At 37.3% G+C, this 21,796-nt stretch overlaps 1 protein-coding gene across 2 annotated transcripts in view; it reads left to right on the plus strand.

The window, feature by feature from the left end:
- Positions 1 to 21,796, plus strand: part of RB1 (RB transcriptional corepressor 1) — a 196,880-nt gene that overhangs the window by 164,591 nt on the left and 10,493 nt on the right. Inside the window, exons 18-21 of one of the 2 annotated variants that reach the window (XM_079779607.1) lie at positions 9,591 to 9,709; positions 14,094 to 14,239; positions 15,694 to 15,839; positions 21,497 to 21,601. In XM_079779607.1, the coding sequence (XP_079635733.1) occupies positions 9,591 to 9,709; positions 14,094 to 14,239; positions 15,694 to 15,839; positions 21,497 to 21,601 (516 nt within the window). The remainder of the gene's footprint in view (positions 1 to 9,590; positions 9,710 to 14,093; positions 14,240 to 15,693; positions 15,840 to 21,496; positions 21,602 to 21,796) is intronic. The other variant, XM_079779608.1, reaches the window with a different exon arrangement.

Raw genomic sequence — 21,796 nt, forward strand, 5'->3', positions numbered from 1 at the left:
CTTATATATTTCTATGGTGTCAGTTGTCACTTTTATTTTATTTTTGATTTGATTTATTTGGGTCTTTTTTTCTTTTTTTCTTGATGAATCTATTTAAACGTTTATCAATTTTATTTACTATCATTTCAAAGAATCAGCCCTTGGTTACATTGATCTTTTGTATTTTTTTTATACTCTATTTCCACTGTGATCTTTATTTTTTCTTTCTACTAACTTAGAGCTTACTTTATTTTTTGTTTTTTAATTTTTAGTTCTTTTCGTTGTAATGTTAGATTGTTTATTTGAGATTACTCTTGTTTCTTGCAGCAAGCCTGTATTGCTATGAATTTTCCTTTTAGAACTGCTTTGGCTTCGTCTCATAGATTTTGGGACTTTTTGGGACTGTTGTGTGTGTGTGTGTGTGTGTGTGTGTGTGTGTTTGATTTGTCTCACAATATCTTTTAATTTCTTCCCTTATCTCAGTTTTTTTATTTTAATTTTTATTTTATTCATTTTTTACAGACAGGAAGGGAAAGGGTTAGAGAGTTAGAAACATCAATGAGAGAGAAATATCAATCAGTTGCCTCCTGCATACCCCCTACTGGGGATGTGCCTGCAACCAAGGTACATGCCCTTGACCAGAATCGAACCTGGGACCCTTTAGTCCGCAGGTCAACACTCTATCCACTGAGCCAAACCGGTTAGGGCCCTTATCTCATTTTTAATCTATTCATTGTTTAGTGGCATATTATTTAGCTTCTCTGTGTTTGTATGTTTTTCATTTTTTCCCCTTGTAATTGATATCTAGTTTTATACCATTGTGATTGGAGAAGATGCTTGGTAGAATTTCTTAAAGTTATTGAGGCTTATTTTGTGTTCTAACATTTGGTCTATCCTGGAAAATGTTCCATGTGTGCTTGAAAAGAATGTATATTCTGCTTGTTTGGGGTATAATTCTCTTAAAATAACAATTAAATCTTTTTGGTCTAATGTGTCATTTAAGGCCATTGTTTCCTTTTTGATTTTTCAGCTGTATGATCTATCCATTGATGCTAATGTTTGTTAAAGTCTGCTACAATTACTGTTAATCTCTCTCTATGTCCATCAATATTTCCTTTCTGGATTTAGGTTCTTCTAAATTGTATGCATAAATGCTTATAAGGTTGTATCTTCTTATAGGATTGATACCTTTATCATAATGAAATATTCTTATTGTCTCTTATTATAGCCTTTATTTAAAGTCTATTTTGGCTGATGTAAGCTTTACTATTCCAGTTTTGTTGTTGTTGTCATTTGTATGAAATTTCTTTTTCCATCTCTTTACTTTAATTCTGTGTGCCTTTCAGTCTGATGTGGTTCTCTTGTAGACAGCCCCTTTGCCCACCTCCACCTATCCCACCTCCCTTTTCCTCTAGCTATCATCACACTGTTGTCTGTGTCTATGTGTTATACATAGATATGTGGATTATTTTTGCTTAATCCCTTCACTTTCTTTCATCCAGCCCCTAGTCCCTCTCCCCTCTGATAGCTGTCAGTCTGTTCCATGTATCTGTGCCTCTATTTCTATTTAGTTTATCAGTTTATTTTGCTCATTAGATTTCATATATAAGTGATATCATATAGTATTTGTCTTTCTTTGACTGGCTTATTTCTCATAACATAATAATCTCCAGGTCCATCCATGCTGCTTTTTATGGCTGAGTATTGTTCCATGGTGTATATGGACCGCAGCTTTTTTATCTACTCATCTACTGATGGGCACTTGTGCTGTATCCAGATCTTGGCTATTGTAAATAATAACTTTAATGAACATAGAGGTGCATATATTCTTTCAAATTAATGTTTTGGGTTTCTTCAAATATAGTCCTAAAAGTGGGATTGCTGTGTCAAAAGGCAGTTCCATTTTTAATTTTTTAAGGAAACTCCATACTGTTTTCCACAGTGGCTGCATCAAGTCTATATTTTCACCAACAGTGCACGAGGCTTCCTTTTTCTCCACATTCTTGCCTGCACTTGTTGTTTGTTGATTTATTGCTGATAGCCATTCTGACAGGAGTAAGGTGATAGCTCATTGTGGTTTTAATTTGCATTTCTCTGATGATTAATATGTCTATTGACCATATGTATGTCCTCTTTGGAGAAGTGTCTATTCAGGTCCTTTGCTTATTTTTTAATTGGGTCTTTTGTCTTCTTGGTGTTGAATTGTATAAGTCTTTATATATTTTGTAAATTAACCCCTTGTCAGATGTATCATTGGTAAATATGTTCTCTCGTTCAGTGGTTTCCCTTTTCATTTTGCTGATGGCTTATTTTTCTGTGCAAAAACTTTTTAGTAAATTTAACCAAGGAGGTAAAAGACCTGTACTTGCAAAATTATAAGGTTCTGAAGAAAGAAATTGAGGAAGGTACAAATAAATGGAAGCATTTATATGTTCATGTTTAGGAAAAATTAACATTATTAAAATGTCCATACTATCCAAAGCAATCTACAGATTCAACACAGTTCCTATTAAAATACCAATGACATATCTCACAGATCTAGATAGAACAAATATTCCAAAAATTAATATGGAACCACAAATGACCCTGAATTGCCTCAGTAATCTTGAGAAAGAATAACAAAGTTGGAGGTATCACACTACCTAATATCAACCTATACTACAAGGCTATAGTAATCAAAACAGCATGGTATTTGCACAAGAATAGGCATGTAGATCAGTTGAACAGAATAGAGAGCACAGAAATAAAACCACACGATTTAGGTCAGTTTATATTTGACAAAGGAGGCAAGAACATAAAATGGGGTAAAGACAGTTTCTTCAATAAATGGTGTTGGAAAATTGGACAGATGCATATTTAAAAAAATGAAAGTAGACCTCCAACTTATACCATACACAAGAATAAGTACAAAGTGGATTAAACTTAAATGTAAGTCATGAAACCATAAAAAATCCTAAGAGAACAAAGGCAGTAACATTTCAGACATTTCTCATAGCAATATTTTTGCTGACATATCTCTCAGGCAAGAGAAACAAAGGAAAAAATAAACAAATGGAACTATCTCAATCTTTATTTGTCCTTTGATTCTAAATGATAGTATTGCGTATTTGAATAATCTTAGTTGCTTTCATCTCTTTGAATATTTTGTGTCAGTCTTGCTGGCCTTCAAAGTTTCAGTGAGAAATCACTTGAAAGTTTGATGGCAGCTCTCTTTTAGGCAGCTACTTTTTTCTTGCTGCTTTTACGAGTCTCTCTTTTTCTTTAACCTTTGGAATTATAATTATGATTTGTCTTAGTGTGGGCCTCTATGGGTCCATCTTATTTGGTAGTCTGAGCTTTCTGGACTTGTATGTCTACTTCCTTCTTCAGGATATGAAAGTTTTCCATCATTATTTTTTCAAATAGGTTTTCAATTCCTAGCTCTCTCTTTTCCTTCTGGCATTCCTATGATGCGACTGTTGTCATGCTGGATGTTGTCCCAGAAGTCCCTTCAACTATCATTTTTTAAAATTCTTTTTTCTTGTACTCATTGGGTGTTTTTTGTCCAAATCATTGATTCAGTCTTCTGCTTTATTTGATCTGTTTATTTTTTCTAGTATATTCTTTATTTTAGTTATTGTATTCTTTATTTCTGACTAATTCTTTTCTATTGTTTCTCATTGTTTTTGTATGTTTATTGTCTCTTTGTTGAAATTCTTACTGAGTTCTTCTATTCTTCTCCTAAGTTCATCGAGCATCTTTATAACCAGTGTTTTGAACTCTATATCTGGTACATTGCTTGTCTCTATTTGTTTAGTCCTTTTTTTTTTTTTTTTTTTTTTTTTTTTTTAGTTTTTTCCTGTTCTTTCATTTGGGACATGATTTTTGTCACCTCATTTTGTTTGCCTCTCTATGTTTGTTTCTGTGTATTAGGGAGATCTGCTACTTTTCTTTTTCCAGTCATGGCAGGGTGGCCTTATTTATTTATTTATTTATCATTTTTATTTATTATTTTTTAAATAAATCTTTATTGTTGAAAGTATTACATATGTCCCCTTCCCCGCCCCCCCCCCCCCGCCATTGACTCCCTCCAGCCCACCCCTAACCCTCACTCCAGGCCTTCATCACCTTATTGTCTGTGTCCATGGGTTATACATATATGCATACAAGGTCCTTGGTTGATTAGCTCCCACCCACCCACCCTCCCCCACCTTACCTCTGAGATTCCGCACTCTGTTCCATGCTTCCATGTCTTTGGATCTACTCCGTTCATCAGTTTATTTTGTTAATTAGATTCCACATATGAGTCAGATCATGTGATACTTGTCTTTCTCTGACTGACGTATTTCACTTAGCATGGTGGTGGCCTTATTTAGTCAATATCCTGTGAGGCCCAGTGGCAGTCTCCCTGGACACCTGAGCTAGGTGCTCCAGGAGTGTTCCTTGTGTCGGTTGTGTATGCCTTCCTCTTGTAGGTGGGCCTTGATTGCTGTTGGCTCATCAGTGGTTGGGGTTGACCCTTAGGCTGACTGGCTGTGAGAATCAGCTACAACCACAGTGTACAAGGTGCATGTGGGGCCTGACCCCACAGAACGCAGTATTTGCCTCACTAAGTTCTGGTGCCTACTGATACATCTTTGGATGTGCCACTTGTGGAGCTAATCGAGTGGTAGTCCTATTGCAGTCTGAAGCCAGCCACCAAGTGTGTTGGTTCTGGGGCCTCTTGGGAGGGTCTCAGATCCAGGCCAATATAAGCCACAGTCTATACCTTGCCCAAAGCCAACTGGTATGAGCTACAAAGTGATTGACAGTTGGTAGCTGCCTGTGCTGGACATAGAGACATGTAGAGGAGGCCATGCTGCAAAGCAAGGCTGGCTGCCATCAGTGCCAGGTCTGGGTCTGCTCAGCAAGAGGCACGGGATGCGCGGAGGCCAGCCACCACCAGCCTGGAGTCTGTGTACCCTTTGAGAGTTTTTAGGAAAGTCTACAGATAGCAATCTGAGGCTGTCTGCCTGTGAAGAAGAGCTGCTGTAAGAGGCTTGGGCAGTTCATCGTTTGGGTGGGGCAGGGTCTCTGGGGCAGGGTCTCTGTGGCTAGGTTCATGTAGATTCAGATTTGGCCCCATCTACACCTACAGTCGGTGTGACAGTAGGGCTCCACAGAGGAACAATGGTGGCTGCCCCTGCAACACTCGCCTTGAAGCCACACAATTTGGTTTCTCCCCATAGTGCCTGGTACGTTTCCCTCTTTGGATCTCTGGGTGAGTGTGAGTGAGTCTGTGTGCAGACCCAGTAAGTGGATGCCTGGGTTTCCAGCAGCCCTCCATCTCTCCCAAACAGAGTTCCTCCTGGTTTTCACAGCCAGATGTTGTGGGGACTCCTCTTCTTGGCACTGGTACTCTGGGCTGAGGATCCCTGTATGGGGCTGGGACCCCTCACCTCTCAGGCGGACCTCTGCCACCAAGATATTCCTCCTGACTCTCAACTGCCACATGTGAGTGTGGTACCAGCCCGTTTTTCATCTCTGCCCTCTTATCAGTCTCGACGTGGTTTCTTCTTTATATCTTTAGTTATAGGAATTTGGTTCACCTGGTCTTTAGATGGTTCTCCAGAGTGACTGTTCTGTAATTTAGCTATAATTGTTGTGTGTGGTCATGGGAGGAGGTGAGCATAGCATTTAACTGCTCTGCTATCTTGACTGGAAGTCAATCTGGCTTGTTTGTTTTTTTACTCATTGGGTTTTGAGAATTCTTTATATCTTCTAGATACTGGCCTTTTGTTTAGTATATAGTTTACAAATGATTTTTTTTAGTAGATTCTTTTTTTATCCTCTCCACATTGTCTTTCTCACAGGAAAAGTTTTTAATTTTGACAAAGTCTAGTTTATAAGGTTGTTGTTGGTTTTTTTTTATGGATCATGTGTTAGTGTCAACTCTAAGAACTCTAGGTCCTGAAGACTCTCCCCTGTGCTTTAAAAAAAAAGTTTTATAGCTTTATTTTTTATATTTAAGTCTATGATCTATTTCAGTTTATTTTTGTACAAGGTTCGTTCATTTTCTTTCTTTTTTCCTCTCTCTCTCTCTCTTTCCTCTCTCCTCTCTCCTCTCTCTTTTCTTCCTTTCTTGCCAATAGATATTCAGTTGTCTCAGCACCATTTTTTGTAAAGTCTATTCCTTTTCCATTAATTTGTTTCTGTACTTTGTTAAAAAGGGAATAGAGATAGGTGAGATAAATAGATGTAGGATTTAAACTAACCATATTAATATGTTAAATGTAAGTGGTCTAAACACCCCAATTAAAAGACAGAGATTAAATTAAACTGGGAAAAATTAATTTCTTGTGCTATCTACAAGAAACCAATTTTAAACATAAAGACATAAATAAGTTAAAATAAAAGCATGAATCAAAAGATTAGGTGCCTAGATGGAAGTGAGAATAATTCTAAGATTTGTACTGTGGGTGATTAGGTAGTTGATAACACAGTTAACTAAAGAGGATATTGAAAGGGTCATAGCTGATTGGTGATGAGGGTAATGAATTCATGTTAATGTTTGATCATATTAATATTTGAAATGTTTGCCATATGTACATACGTGCAGACCTGAGGTCTCTAGTTGGAAATAATGGATCTGAAACTTAAAAGAGTAGTTGTAGTCATAAATGTAGACTTAGGAGTAATATAGGTATAATTAAAGCCATGATAGTGGCTCAACCATACATATTGGCAAGAGGATCCTGAGGAATATCAATATTAAAGAAGTAGTGAAGTTAATAGGAAGAACTGTCAGAAAGGTCAAGGCCTGCCCCAAATTTGTATTCTAATTTCCATTTGCAAGGCAAAATGGTCTCATAATGATTTGGCTTAGAATAGTACAAAAACATTTCCTGTAATGTAAGTCCAATAACAATTCTTAAAATACCCAGAAAACAATAGCAATTCCTGTCTTCCACTTTCCCTATTGTTAATTTTTCTACTAGCACTGGACACCTTGTACTAGCACTGGACACCTTGTTGGATGACCAAATTCTCTTTTAAGATCACCTTGGCCTAAATAGCCTTTGAAGTCTTTTACTCTCTGGAGAAGTTCATGCTTGCTTTAGAAATGTATTTGGATGTAGAATAGGCGTGTAGCTTCTACTTTTTCTATCTATATTACTTATTCGGTGTGATTTATACTAATCTTGATGACAGAGTCTGGTTTCCTTCACAAGATTAAGTGGCAAAATAGAGTGGAGTATTGTCCAAAGAATGATTATACTGACAGTTAATTTAAGTAGATACATAATGACATGAGACAGCTTGGCTGAGTCCAAGAGAAAACTGCTGTCTTAGTCTGGATGGAAACAATGCTACAGATATGAATACATAAATTTTCAAAAATTAAACATACCATTAAATATTTTCTTTACAGTTAAAAAAAATCAGTTGCTCTATTATCTATTCTGTGTAAGAAATTATCCTAAAACTTAGCAACTTAAAACAACTAACATTTATTATCTCCCACAATTTCTTAAGATCAGGAATCTGAGGGTGGCTTTGCCCTATGGTTTTGGCTCTGATTTTCTCAGAAGAGATCCTCAAGTTTGCTACCAAGGCTGTAGTCAGTTTAAGGCCTTATTGGAATTGGAGAATCTGCTTCCAGGTTTACTCAGATGAATGTTGGTAGCCCTCATTTCTTCAACTGGCTGTTGGCCAGAGACTTCATTTGTTTGCCATGTGAACTTCTCAAGAGTGCTCAGTACATGGCAGCTGTTTTCCCCAAAGCAAGAGATCCTAGAGAGAGAAAGTGCCTAAGATGGAAAATGCAGGTTTTTATAAGCTAATCTTAGAAATGACATACCATCATTCCTGCTGTATGCCATTGACTACACAGACTCACTTTGGTACAGTATAGGAAGGGTCTATATAAGGGTGGTAAATACCTAGTGGCAGGAATTATTGGGGTTATCTTGGAGGCCAGCAGCCACAGTTGATATTTAGTATCAGTTAGAAAGCAAATTATATTATCAGTTTTCTTCTTTTGCTTTGTTGTATTTAATTTAACCCATGATATGACTATGTTATATAACATTCTGGAAATATATATTGAGTGTTCATTATATAGGAGGCACTGAGATTTTAAGAACTCTCGAAAGTCCTTCCTGGTTCCTGTTAGTCACCTGCTTAAAATCCTTCATTGAGTTTACCTCTCATTCTTTCTTTGCTATGCAATCTATGTTTTACTTTATGGTACAAATTATTTTAGTCTTAAGAGTTTATGCCCCAGGCGGTGGTTCTGAGTACTTTGCACTTATTATCTTATTTACTTGTCAAAACAATCCTATGAGGGTTACAAATGAGCTATGTGAAATTTTTCTGACTTATTTTACTTAAAATAACTTTTTTCTTTAGGACTCAAATCAAGTATAACCTCTTCCAGGAAGTCTTCATTTGGATTAGTTGTCCCTCTCTTGATTTGTATGGCACTCTGTGCAACGTATCACTCTGTACTGAAATTTTTAAACCACTTATTTTCTTCATTAGATTATAAACTATAGTATATGTATAAACTATAGTATATGGGTAAAAACAAAGGCTCTGGCGTCAGAAAACTTGGTGCCAAGTGCTGGATCCACCTCTTACTAACTGTGACTTTGTGCAATGTACTCTTAGCCCACCTTTCTTCACTTGTAAAATGACAATGGAAAAAAATAGTACTTTTCTCCTAGAGTTTGTTGTGAGAATGAAATACAAAGTACTTGATGCTGCTATTCTTGGTAGTCAATGTGTTATTGATAAGCTCTCCGAAGCCAGAATTTTAAATTACTGATTCAATTATTTAATAGTTTGTAGGATTATTGAGGTTATGTTGTTTCTTTTTTTATTGAGTTTTGCTCATTTATATTTTTGTGGAATTGTCCACTTGATGTAAGTTTTCTAGTATATTGACATAAAATTATTCATAACAATTCCCTATTATCTTTCTAATCTTTTTATGAAGGTCCCACTTTTTGTTGTTAATACTCTTTATCTGTCTCTTTTTCTTAGTCAGTGTTACTGCTAGTTTATTTCATTTTATTATTTCAAATAACCGATTATTAGGTATGTTGATCAAACTGTAATTTATCTTTTTTTTCAGTTTCATTAAATTCTGCTCATATCTTTACTATTTCCTTCTTTTTACCTTCTTAGGTTTTTTTCTGTGTCTTTTTTTTCTAACTTAAAATTTCTTTACTAATATAAACATTTAAAGATATACATTTTCATAATCCTTTTTTTTATATATATAGTACTAAAATTGGCACTTGGTATTCTCAAAGTGGAAAACAAGTTCTCATCCCGAGCGCGGCCAGCGTGGCTCAGTGATTGAGCATCAACCTGTGAACCAGGAAGTTAGTTCGATTCCCAGTCAGGGCACATGCCCAGGTTGCGGGCTCAATCCCCAGCCGATCAATGATTCTCTCTCATCATTGGTGTTTCTATCTCTCTCTCTCCCTCTTTCTTCCTCTTTGAACTCGATAAAAATATTTTTTAAAAAAGATCTCATTCTGACTTATAAATTAGTGCTCACCATGTCAAAAATATTATTTTGATATGTAAATGGGAAAATCATACTTACCAATGTTGTTTTAATATCATCTTGTTTCATATAGGATTCACCTTTATTTGATCTTATTAAACAAGCAAAGGACCGAGAAGGACCAGGTGACCAGCTTGAATCTGCTTGTACTCTCAACCTTCCTCTCCAGAATAATCACACTGCAGCAGATATGTAAGTAGAATATATGTTGTGTTATCTATTCGACCTACAAATGGATTTGAGCATAGTATAATGTGAGATACTATATAGTAAAGCTGTAGGGAATAGAATTTTGAATAGGACGTTGCTTTCAAGAAGAAGGAATATAGAATGCATGACTCAAATAAAGGTCATATAATTAAGGTGGTACAAAATGTTACCGAAATCACTCAGGTTTGGTGTAATGAGGACAGTTTTCATGGCAAAGATACCAATTTAATAGACCTTAGAGATTGAATAGGATTTCAACATGTAAACTGGAGAGGATGGAGGATTCAGAAAAGTGTTCCAAGAGTCAGAAATGGCATGAATTCCAAAGCTTAATAGCCAGGAAAGCAGGAAACATTTTACAGGGAGTTTAGATCAGTGCATTTGGAGTGAAGCATGGGATAGGCACAGGGACTAGTGTGGCATATGAGATTAAAACAGTTAGTAAGTGTATGCTAATGATGGAAGAAGAAAGCAGTAGCTAACATTTACTGAGGGTTCACTATGTACTGAACAGTTGCCCAAGTACTTCAGATTCTTTCTTTTTTTTCCCATTTAATCTTTCTCACAGCCCTGTAAGGTAGCAGATACTGCTGTCAGCCTCAGTTACCTATAAAATAGGAATTAGAGCAATAAGGTAACTTGCCAAAAGTCCACAGAAATCAAACCCAAGCAATCTGACTCCAAAGCCCATGTTCTTAAACATTCTAGATGCACTGCTTTTCATAGAAATATACCTAATACTATGTTTCTGTTGAGTTCTGTGTAAGCATTGATATTACGGTGTTCCCCGATTAGTGCAGGCACTATTGTCCAGAGATGTCGTTTCCCTCCTAGCTTGTATTTCTAGCATATGGAGCCTCTGCCTTCACATATAAATGTGTTTGCTAGGTAATACATTAATATAAGCAAGTCAAGCCTTATCTTTTTCTTTCATATATCAAAGCAGTTGTCAAGAATTGTTGTAGGCAGTAGGAATACAGAGGCGAATAAGGTGGACTAGATCCTTCCCCTCATAGAGCTTACATTCTGGAGGAAGGAAATAGACAGTGAACATGTCAACTAATACATGGGATGATTTTAGAGTACAGTAAGTTCTGTAATGAAAATAATAAGAGCATGGTGAAAGAAAGAAAATGAGAGGGATAGAATGTTTAGGGACGCTTTCTCTGATGAAGTTTGACCTGAGACTCAAGGACAAGTGGATGCTGGCCAGGCAAAAATCTGCATGGTGTGCATTCCAGACAGAGCAGACAGCAAGTGCAGTGGCCCTAGAGCAGATCAAACTTAGCTGGTCTGAGGAACAGAAAGAAATCTCAGTATGGCTGGAATAAAGTGAGCAAGAGGAGACTAGTACAAGACGAGGTTGTACTAAACTTGGACTATGTTCCCGTAGGAAGGAGTTTGGATTTTGAAGGGCAATGGGAAAGCGTTAAAGTTTTAAGCAGGGTTACAGCTTGCTATACTTTTTTGCCCCCTACAGGGCCACTTTTTGGCTGTTGTTTAAAGTACTGGTAGGGTTGGAGGAGGGAAAGAAATGGGGCAAGGAAGAAAGTAGAAAGACCAGTTTGGAGATAATTTCAATAGTCCAAGTGAGAGATATAGGTGACATGGTCTAAGGTATGTCAATCAATAGAGAGAAAGAAATGGAAAGATCTTGGATGTATTTTAGAGGAAGATTTAATAGGACTTGGTGTTTCATTGGGTTTGAAGAACTAAGAAAAGAGATAAATTAGAAATAACTCCTAGTTTCTGACTTAAGAAACTGGATGTAATGCAGTCATTTATTGAGATGGGAGAAACGGGGGGAAAATCAAGAACTCCACTTTGAGATTCAAGTAGTAAAGTCCAGTACGTAATTGAATATGTGCACCTAGAACTCAAAGGAGACTAAATTCTAGCCAAGTTCAGTCATTCTATAATATTGTCAGACTAGAGGTCCAGTGCACGAATTGGTGCACAGGTGAAGTCCCTCAGCCTGGCTGGCAATCGGGGCGATCTGGCCAGCTGGGGGCAGGGGCCATGGGAGGTTAGTCAGCTGGGGGAAGGGACTGCAGGAGGTTGACCGGTCATAAGAGGTTGGCTGTGGGAGCGCACTGACCACCAGGGGCAGCTCCTGCATTGAGCGTCTGCCCCCTGGTGGTCAGTGCACGTCATAGTGACTGGTCATTCGGTCGCTTAGGCTTTTATATATATACTAGGGGCCCGATGCATGAATTTGTGCACAGATGGGGTCCCTCTGGGTGGCCTGCAGAGATCAGGCCAAAACCCACAGTCCAACACTGCCTACACCTCCTACCTGCCGCTCCTGCTCATCCCGGCCCCACTGTGCCTGCCTTAGGCTCGCGCCCAATCAGTCTCGATCAGGAGAGGCTGGCACCGGCACAGTGGTGCTCGCCAGCCGTGAGCTCTGTGTCTGGCACCCTCCTGAAGGGAGTAGCCTGCGGGATCGGGCCGAAACTGGCTCTTAGACATCCCCAAGGGGTCCCAGATTGTGAGAGGGCACAGGCCAGGCCGAGGGATCCCACCAGTGCATGATTGGGGCCGTGGAGGGACCGCGGGAGGGCTCCAGGGCATGTCAAACCCCTTCTCGCCCAATCCCAATTGGGGCCGACCAGGGCTGGCCAGCCAGGGAGGGACCGCGAGAGGGCTCCAGGGTGTGTCCGGCCCATCTCGCTCAGTCCCGATCAGCCGGACCCCAGCAGCAAGCTAACCTACCGGTCGGAGCTCTGCCCCCGGTGGTCAATGTACATCATAGCAACTGGTCAACCGGTTGACTCTCTGCCCATGGTGGTCAGTGCATGTCATAGCAAGCGGCTGAGTGGCCTTAACATATAATTAGCATATTATGCTTTGATTGGTTGAACGGCCGGCTGGACTACCAGACACAGCATATTAGGCTTTTATTATATAGGATAGTGAAGTGAAAGGAATCCAACATTGATAGTAGACTAGATCTGGTACTTATGAAATCATTATGATGGTGATTCCCTTTTCCTAGTGTATTAGTTAGTATATTGCATGTAGTAGAAACATCCATGGTAAAGTACAAATCCTACTTCCTGTTCAGAATTATTTCTTAGCTACTAACGTAAAATTAGAAAGTGGACTTGGATTATCCTGTAAAATAAAGGGCAACACAGAGTAGTAGAATGTCAGAAATTGAGATTTGCCCTAGCCAGTTTTATTTATTTTTATTTTTTTAAATATATTTTATTGATTTTTTACAGAGAGGAAGAGAGAGGGATAGAGAGTTAGAAACATCAATGAGAGAGAAACATCAATCAGCTGCCTCCTGCACACGTCCTACTGGGGATGTGCCCGCAACCAAGGTACATACATGCCCTTGACCGGAATCGAACCTGGGAGCCTTGAATCCGCAGGCCCCAAACCGGTTTCGGCTGCCCTAGCCAGTTTTACTTAGTGGATAGAGCGTTGGCCTGTGGACCAAAGGGTCCCAGCTTTGATTCCAGTCAAGGGCACATACCTTGGTTGCAGGCTCCTCCCCAGCCAGGGCCCTGGTTGGGGCTCATGCAGGAGGCAACCAATTGATGTGTTTCTCTCAAATCAATGTTTCTCTCTGTCTTTTTCTCTCTCTTCCACTCTCCCTAAAAACCAATGGAAAAATATCCCCAGGTGATGATTAACAAAAAAAAGAAAAAGAAATTGAGATTTATGTCTGACATACAGGATGGGGAAAATTAGGTTTATAGTTGTAAGTACACGAAACACGAGTTTATTCTTGTATTATTATTTATTTATTATTGTTTTATTTTCCATGTGAATAACTATAAGCTTACTCTTGCCCCATCCTGTATTTAGTATACAGGTGTAAATCTGCCTTGATAATTTTATCTAAAGTATTAATTCATAGAAATCTGTATTAAATAATTTAGATGGGTATATGTACGTGTACAGATATGAACCATAGTTATTGAGACATTTTTTAAGAGGAAAGAAAAATGACAATACTATTTTAGTATAATAACTTGTTATTTTAAGCTGGAGTCATTTTATGATCTCAATCCCACTATAATTATTAAAATTGAGCATATATACTATGTAGTGTTTTTTTTTCAATATGGCAGTAATTCCCTGGAAAAGCCATTTATTAAAGAGTTAGAAATGATTATGACAAACTTAGTTTGCCTATTAAGCTATATTTTTCATTATATATATTTAAATAGCCTGCTCAAGGAATAACAGAACAACAGATTAAATATACAAGGTGTGTTTGGATGCATGTGTACAACTGTGTGTGGGGGGGGGGAGGGAGAGGGAGAGAGGGAGGGAGGAAGAGGGTTGAGAGAGAGAGAGAGAGAGGTTTTTAGCAAACATATATGAAGACTTTTCCTTTGAATATATCTAGGTATCTTTCTCCTTTAAGATCCCCAAAGAAAAAAGGGTCAACTGCACGTGTAAATTCTACTGCAAATGCAGAGGCACAAGCAACCTCAGCCTTCCAGACTCAGAAGCCATTGAAATCTACCTCCCTCTCACTCTTTTACAAAAAAGGTTAGTAGATGATAACTTTCAAGAGCATGGACTCTGAAACCAGGCTGAGTAGGTTAAAATCATGGTTCTTCTGCTTACTAGATGTGACCGTGGGCACACTTAATATCTCTATGCCTCAGTTTCCTCATCTGTAACATAAAAATGATAATCTACCTTATAATTATAATAATTTACCTTATAGGTTTTTTGAGAGAATTAAATGGATTAATACATAAAATACTTGCAATGGTGCCTAGCACATAGTAAAAAATGTTATTGTTGCTGCTTTTGTTATGATTTCAAATTTATGTTTGGAAATACTTGCTCCTGATACTGCTTTTGCTGTTCAGGTGTGCATTTTCAGGTGTTCTGATGTATATGAGAACACAATGTGCTGTGCCCTAGTACAGGTACATTTCCTAATAACCAGCTTGTATAGCACTCTGATCGTGTATGTATGGTAGTACAGGGAGGTTGATTTGTATGTCTGTGCATGTGTTTATACACACAAGTATACACACACTTGGGGCTCTTTAAAGGAAAGTGAAAGGCCAGATTTCTCTGTGTTAAACATTTTTTCTGATTTATTAAAGTCAGAAATATTGTAAGACAGCCCTTACAAAAGTAGTGGTTCCAAAGTATAGTCTCCAACCAGCAGAGTCCAACTTACCTAGAAAGTTGTAGAAATTAAAATAAACTACTTAATCAGAAACTCTAGGATGAAGCAAAAAAAATCTTGTTTTAACAAGCACTCTTGGCAAGTCTGATGCACACTAAAGTTTGAGAACCACTGGGATAAATTGTTAACTAAAATATTCTGATTACCTTATGCAAGTCTTTTAACGGTACATTTAAAACCAGGGCTATTCATATTTAAAGTAGATATAGGAAAATTCAATTTTGTGAATTCCTTTTCTCCAACCCTGTATTCCTGTAGTATTTTTAATACAGTAATCTCTAAATAAAGTTTATATCACAGTCATGTTACCACTTAGTGGTACAAGTCTACCATTTTTTCAACAGAGTATGCTCCATTGGCATTTTATAGATAAATACACTTTGTATTTGTGTTTAGGATTGGAAAATTTAAGACTGAAAATTCCATTTTTAAAAATAATGTTCCCTTTTGGATACTGATAGAATTTCCAACATCTGTGATGAGTGGTTACCAACGGAACTGAAACAAACCCTATGTGGTTTGTCTAATTTCATAATATCTTATGATCTTCTTTCTTTTACCTTCTACTCTGCCTCAGTTTTATGCTGTAATAATCAATTCAGCAAGTATTATTTTACCTAGCACTATGCTAAGACTAGGAATCATTTACTCATAAGGGGAAGAGTGGTAGAAGTGTAGTTATTATTAAAATTCTATTTAACAGCATATGGTTATAGCCATTTAATGTTTTTTTTAAAAATCCACTGCTAATTCAAGATGAACGCTAAACGTAACTAATTCCCCTTGTCTCTTCAAGTGTACCGACTAGCGTATCTTCGCCTAAACACTCTATGTGCACGCCTTCTGTCTGACCACCCAGAACTGGAACACATCATCTGGACCCTTTTCCAGCACACACTGCAAAATGAGTATGAACTCATGAGAGACAGGCATTTGGATCAGGTAAGAAAAGAATGCACTTCATCTTCCTTTCTCCTACGTATTTGTTAACTATGTACTGATTCTTAAGATCAAATTCAAATAGCTAGATCAGTTTAGTAGACTTAATATATATTTACTTATTGGCTACCTTTTATATTTTTTCTGTAATTCTTACAAGTTAGAGCTTGAGTGTATTTCAGTAACTTTACTTGCTTAATGACCTGAAAGATCTTATATGTAAAAGTCACTGAAGAAATTGTTTATCATAGGTTTTTCTGTGTTGTGATAAGCTAGATTTCATTTCATTGTAGAATAAAGCAGGAGATGTAAGAATCAATTGATCTAAAACAGTACCTATTGAATGAATGAATGAACTAACAAACAACTGGGTTAATTAATTTACAGAGAACAATCTCATATTTCCCTTTTTCTTTTCTGTAAACAGGATAATAATATTTTTGGGTAACAGCTTTATTGAGATTAAGTCATATAACATACAAATTACCCATTTAAAGTGTGACTCCAGTGGTTTTTAGTATATTCACAGGGTTGTACAACCATCACCAAAGTAAATTTTAAAACCTTTTCATCATGCCAAAAAAAGAAACCTCATACCCTTTAGCACTCACCTACCACCCCATTACCCACCTTCTCCAGCCCCAGGCAACACTAATCTATTTTCGTCTCTGTAGATTTGCCTATTCTGGATATTTCATATAAATTGAATCATGTAATATGTTATATTTTGTGTTTGGCTTCTTTCACTTAGAATAATTTTTATAGATACTCATAGATGACCTGGGTGTGTGCCGATATATATGGATTCTTTTTTATTTTATTTTATTTTTTACTGATGACAGTATTACAGATGTCCCTTTTCCCCCTTTTGCCCCTCTCTTCCCCCACCTCTGGCCTTTACCATACTATTGTTTTCATTGTTCATCTGTGTTATAGCTTTTATCAATACTTCATTCCTTTTAATTGCCAAATAATATTCCATTGTATAGATATACCACATCATGTTTATCTCTTCATCAATTGATGTACATTTGATTTCCACTTTTTGGCTGTTGTAGGTAATGTTACTATGAACATTCATGTACAGATTTTTATGTGGACATATGTTTTCATTTCTCTCAAGTATTTATTTACCTAATAGTAGAAATTCTGGGTCATGGGGTAACTCTATGTTTAACCTTTTGAGGAATGGCCAGATTGTTTTCCAACATGGCTAGACCATTTTACGATTGTGCCAGCAGTGTATGAGGTTTCAGTTTCTTCACATTCTCACCAACTTGTTATTTGCTTTTTTTGGATATAAGCATCCTAGTGGGTATGAAGTAGTTATCTTTTTTATTTGCATTTCCCTGGTGGCTAATGATGTTAATTGAGAATCTTTCATGTGCTTATTGGCCATTTGCATATCTTCAGTGGAGAAATATCCTTTGCCTATTTTTAAGTTGGGTTCTATTTTTATTATTGAATTCTAAGGATTCTTTATGTATTCTTTATACAGATTCCTTATTAGATATATAATTTGCAAATATTTTCTCACATTCTCTGAATTGTTTTTTCACTTCTTTGATGGTGTCTTTTGAAACTCAAGTTTTTAATTCTGATGATGTTAAATTTACCTATTTTTTCTTTTGTTATTGGTGCATTTGGTGTCATATCTAAAAAATTATTGCCAAATCACAGGTCGTGAAGATTTATTCCCATTTTCCTGTAAGAGTTTTATACTTTTAGCTCTTACATTTAGATTTTGTTCCATTTTGAGATAATTTTTGTATATGGCATGAGATCCAACTTCATTCTTTTGTATATGGATACTAGTTGTTCCAGCACCATTACTTGAACAGTCTTTACTTTCCCTATTGAAAGTTTTAAAAATAAATTAACCATAAATGTGTGTTTATCTCTAATCTCTTCTATTTTATTGATCAGTATGTCTTTTCTTATGCCAGTAGCACACTGTCTTGATTACTGTAGTTTTATAGTAAGTTTTAAAATAGGGAAGTGTGAACATTCTGATTTTGCTCTTTTACAAGATTGGTTTCACTATTCTGAAACTTGCTTTCTATATGTATTTTAGGATTGGCTTGTCAATTTCCACAAAGAAACCCGCTGGGATTATGATAGGGATTAACTGAATCATAGATCAGTTTAAAGAGTACTGTCAAAACAACATTGTCTTTTCATTTATTTAAATCTTCCCTAATTTCTTTCAACAATTTTTTTTTAATTTTAGAGTACAAGTCTTGCAATGGTTTTGTTAAATTTATGCCTGAGTATTTTATTCTTTTTAACACTATTATAAATATAATTGTTTCCTTAATTTCTTTTTTAGATTGTTCATTGTTAGAAATAAGGTGAGCCCCTCAAGTCAGGGGTTCTGGTAGAATACAAAACATACTCAGGAGCCAGGCAGCAAGGCAAACATCTTTACTTCTACATAGAAGGGTGCACACACATGGTCTGGAAGCACGTGCACACCAAGCAGGCAGGCTGCTCGGCTTTATACTCCCTGATGCATGTGACCTGTCCCTTGCTCTTGATTGGAGCTCAGGAGCAGTCTTTTGCAATTGGCTAATTGAAAGAGAGGGGTTGGCCTTTGCAGTTTCAAGATGGTGGCCCCCAGGGGAGCTGCAAGCCATGTGGCCAACATGGCGGCTGCCAAGTCACACAGTCCAAAATGGCAGCTGTCTAAATTGTTCTTTGACAGAAAAGATGATTTGTTTATTCTCACATTTATTACAAGTGCATTAAAATACAGTTGATTTTTGTATATTTATCTTTTGTCTTGCAATCTTCCTGAAGTAGTTTACCAGTTCTAATAGTTTTTAGTGGATTCCTTAAGATTTTCAATATAAAGATCATGTCTTCTGTGAATTTACTTCTTCCTTTTCCATCTAGGCAACTTTCATTTCATTTATGTGCCAAATTGCCCTGGCTAGAACCTCCAATATAATGGTGAATGGAAGTGGTGAGAAGGGATATCCTTGTTTTGTTTCTGATCTTAGGGAAAAGCATGCATTATTATTAAATCATTAAATATGTTGCTAGCTGTGTGTTTTTTATATATGTCCTTTATCAGATTGAGAAAGTTTCCTTCTATTCCTAGTTTATTAAGTGCTTTTGTCATGAAAGGATGTTGAATTTTGTCAAATACTTTTTCTCTGTCTATTGAGATCATTGTTCTTTCCCTTTTATTGTATTGATACTTAGCATATTATATTAATTGAATTCTACATGTTAAACCAGCCTTGCATTTCTAGAATGAATCCCAGTTGGTCACAGTGTGTCCACAGTGCTACTGAATTCAGTTTATTTTTGTTGAAGATTTTTAAAAATTGATTTTTTTTTTGGGGGGGGGGGAGAAATGGAGAGAAGACAGTGAGAGAAACATAGATTTGTTGTCCCACTTATTTATTCATTCATTGGTTGTTTCTTATATGCACCCTGACTAGGGATTGAACCACAATCTTGGTGTATTGGGACGATGCTCTAACCAACTGAGCTACCCGACCAGGACTGAAGATTTTTACATTTATAACCATAAGAGATGTTAACAGTTTTCTTGTGATACCTGGTTTTGGTATCAGAAAAATACTGGCCTCGTAGAAATAGTTGGGTAGTGTTCCCTCCTCTTTTAATTTTAGAAGAGTTTGTGAAGAATTGATACTGATTCTTTATGTGTGGTAGGATTCACCAGTCAAGCCATCTGGACTTGGGCTTTTGTTTGTGGAATGTTTTTGATTACTAATTCAAGGTCAGATCTTCTTGAATCAGTTTTGGCAATTTGTGTCCTATAAATTTTTCTGTTTTATCTTAGATATCTGTGGGGTTTTTTTATACAATTATAACTAGGGGCCCAGTGCACGAATTCATGCACCCTGAAAGGAACTGTGGGCCGCGAGGCTGCGGTGGGCACAGGGGCGGGTCTCAGCCCATCCTCCGCGCCCCCGCCCAGCCCCTCCCGCCATGGCCCCCAGTTCCCTCTCTTCTCTCTTCCAGCAGCCCCACTCCTGCTGCCACCACTCCCACGTGCTGATGGCGCTGGCCCCACTCACACCCGGTGATGGCGCAGAGCAATTGGGGCTGGTGCCAGCAGCGGGTGCAAGTGGAAGCTGCTGCCCTGATCACCCCTCAGGAGCAGGGGGAGATGGAGGTGGAGAAGCCCTCAGGCATTCGGGGCCGGCAGCCAGCAGTGGGTGCGAGCAGTGGTTTTGGTGCTGGCTGTGGGTGCAAGCGTCAGCTCCAGCGCCGGCAGCGGGTGCGAGGGGCCAGCACAGGTGCAAGCGCCGGGTGGGACCATGGTGCACGGGAGCAAAATATTTTCAGTAACCACCTGAGGCTCGCCCTAGTGACAGCGACTGGTGCCCTATCTTGGTCTGGCGCCCCCATTCACCTGCTCCACCATTCCACCACAGCCGACGCCCACCATGTTCCGTGCACACCCCCTGGTGGTCAGCACACGTCATAGCGACCGGTTGTTCAGTTGTTCAGTTGTTTTGCTGTTCAGTCTATTTGCATATTAGGGTTTTATATATATAGATGTTACCTTATAATTTTTTATTTCTATAAGGTTGGCAGTAATGTTCCCAGTAATAGTGTTTTGAACAAAAGATGAATTATTGTATAAAGTGTAACCTACAGATATGTATATCTTACCAGATTATATTTGGATGTATACATTCTATTATGTTGGATTTTTTAAAGTAGGTACCTGTTGCCTTTTGGTTATACTGCTTCTCTACTATTTAGAAAGATATAAACAGTAGTGCTAAGGATTTCCAAAGAAATTGGGTATCTAGACTAAAAAACATTTTTATGAGAGGTGCCTTAGGTAAAGTGTTGGAGTAGGAGAAAAATATGAATTAGCAGAGAGGATACTGGATGGCCTTCTAATGGGAGGAATAGTAGGATTGGGGCTGGTTGAATGCTGAGCAAGTGATGATGAATAGGTATTCTTGGCAATAGTAGATGTGAGCAAGAATGTTGCAGAAGATATGAGTACTTAAATTAGGCAATAACATTTATACAAATTTAAGAAGTTTGATATTTTAAAGTCACAGGGAATCCTTTTAAATCTTATTTTTGCATTTAAAAATATTTTTACTTGGAATGTCATATGCATATAGAAAAATCCATAAGGGTACATCTTAATGTAAACTCATCACCTAAACACACCTGTATAACCAGCATCCAAATCAGGAAACAGAACAGTTTCAACAGTACAAGAGTCTCTGCTGTCCTCTTTCAGTTAGTACATTCCCCTTACCATCACCATCAAGTGTATTAAATATTAATTTACCTGATAATATGAACCTTTTTCACACCTGGCTTTTTCTTAAGTGCTACTTACAGAGTGAATTGATTCCAATTTTAACTTTCATCTTCTGGGAAATATCTAAGGGATAGGAGCAAAAGTTAGGGTTATTTATAAACCAAATGATCAGTTCTTAATATTCGAGAGTTGGCTATTTGTGTTTTGTTCTTTAAATGCAATTTGGGTTAAACACTTCACATAGACTTTCAAACTGAGCTCAGGATGGGAAAAGATAACCCTGTAGGAAATTAAATTTCAATTTTTAAGGTTAAAAAGAAAGACAAATGCTTTTTAGAAAACAATCATGTTATAAAATTCTGACTATTTTTACATCACATTTATTTATTAGATCATGATGTGTTCTATGTATGGCATATGCAAAGTGAAGAATATAGACCTTAAATTCAAAATCATTGTCACAGCTTACAAGGATCTTCCTCATGCTGTTCAAGAGGTAGGTAATCTTCCATAGTAAGATTTTTTGGGATAGGTCCATATCTATAATATGGATAACTTCAGTGATTAGATAATAAATTCTGATCTTATTATATAAAGTCACATATTAATTTTTTACTTTCATATTATTGGTTAATTATTTGTAACTAAAATGTAATTAGAAAAGTAATGCTCTTTAATATCCAAATTTACA

This window comes from Cnephaeus nilssonii (assembly GCF_951640355.1).
Source record: "Cnephaeus nilssonii genome assembly, chromosome: 8".
In the NCBI taxonomy this organism is placed as follows: Eukaryota; Metazoa; Chordata; class Mammalia; order Chiroptera; family Vespertilionidae; genus Cnephaeus; species Cnephaeus nilssonii.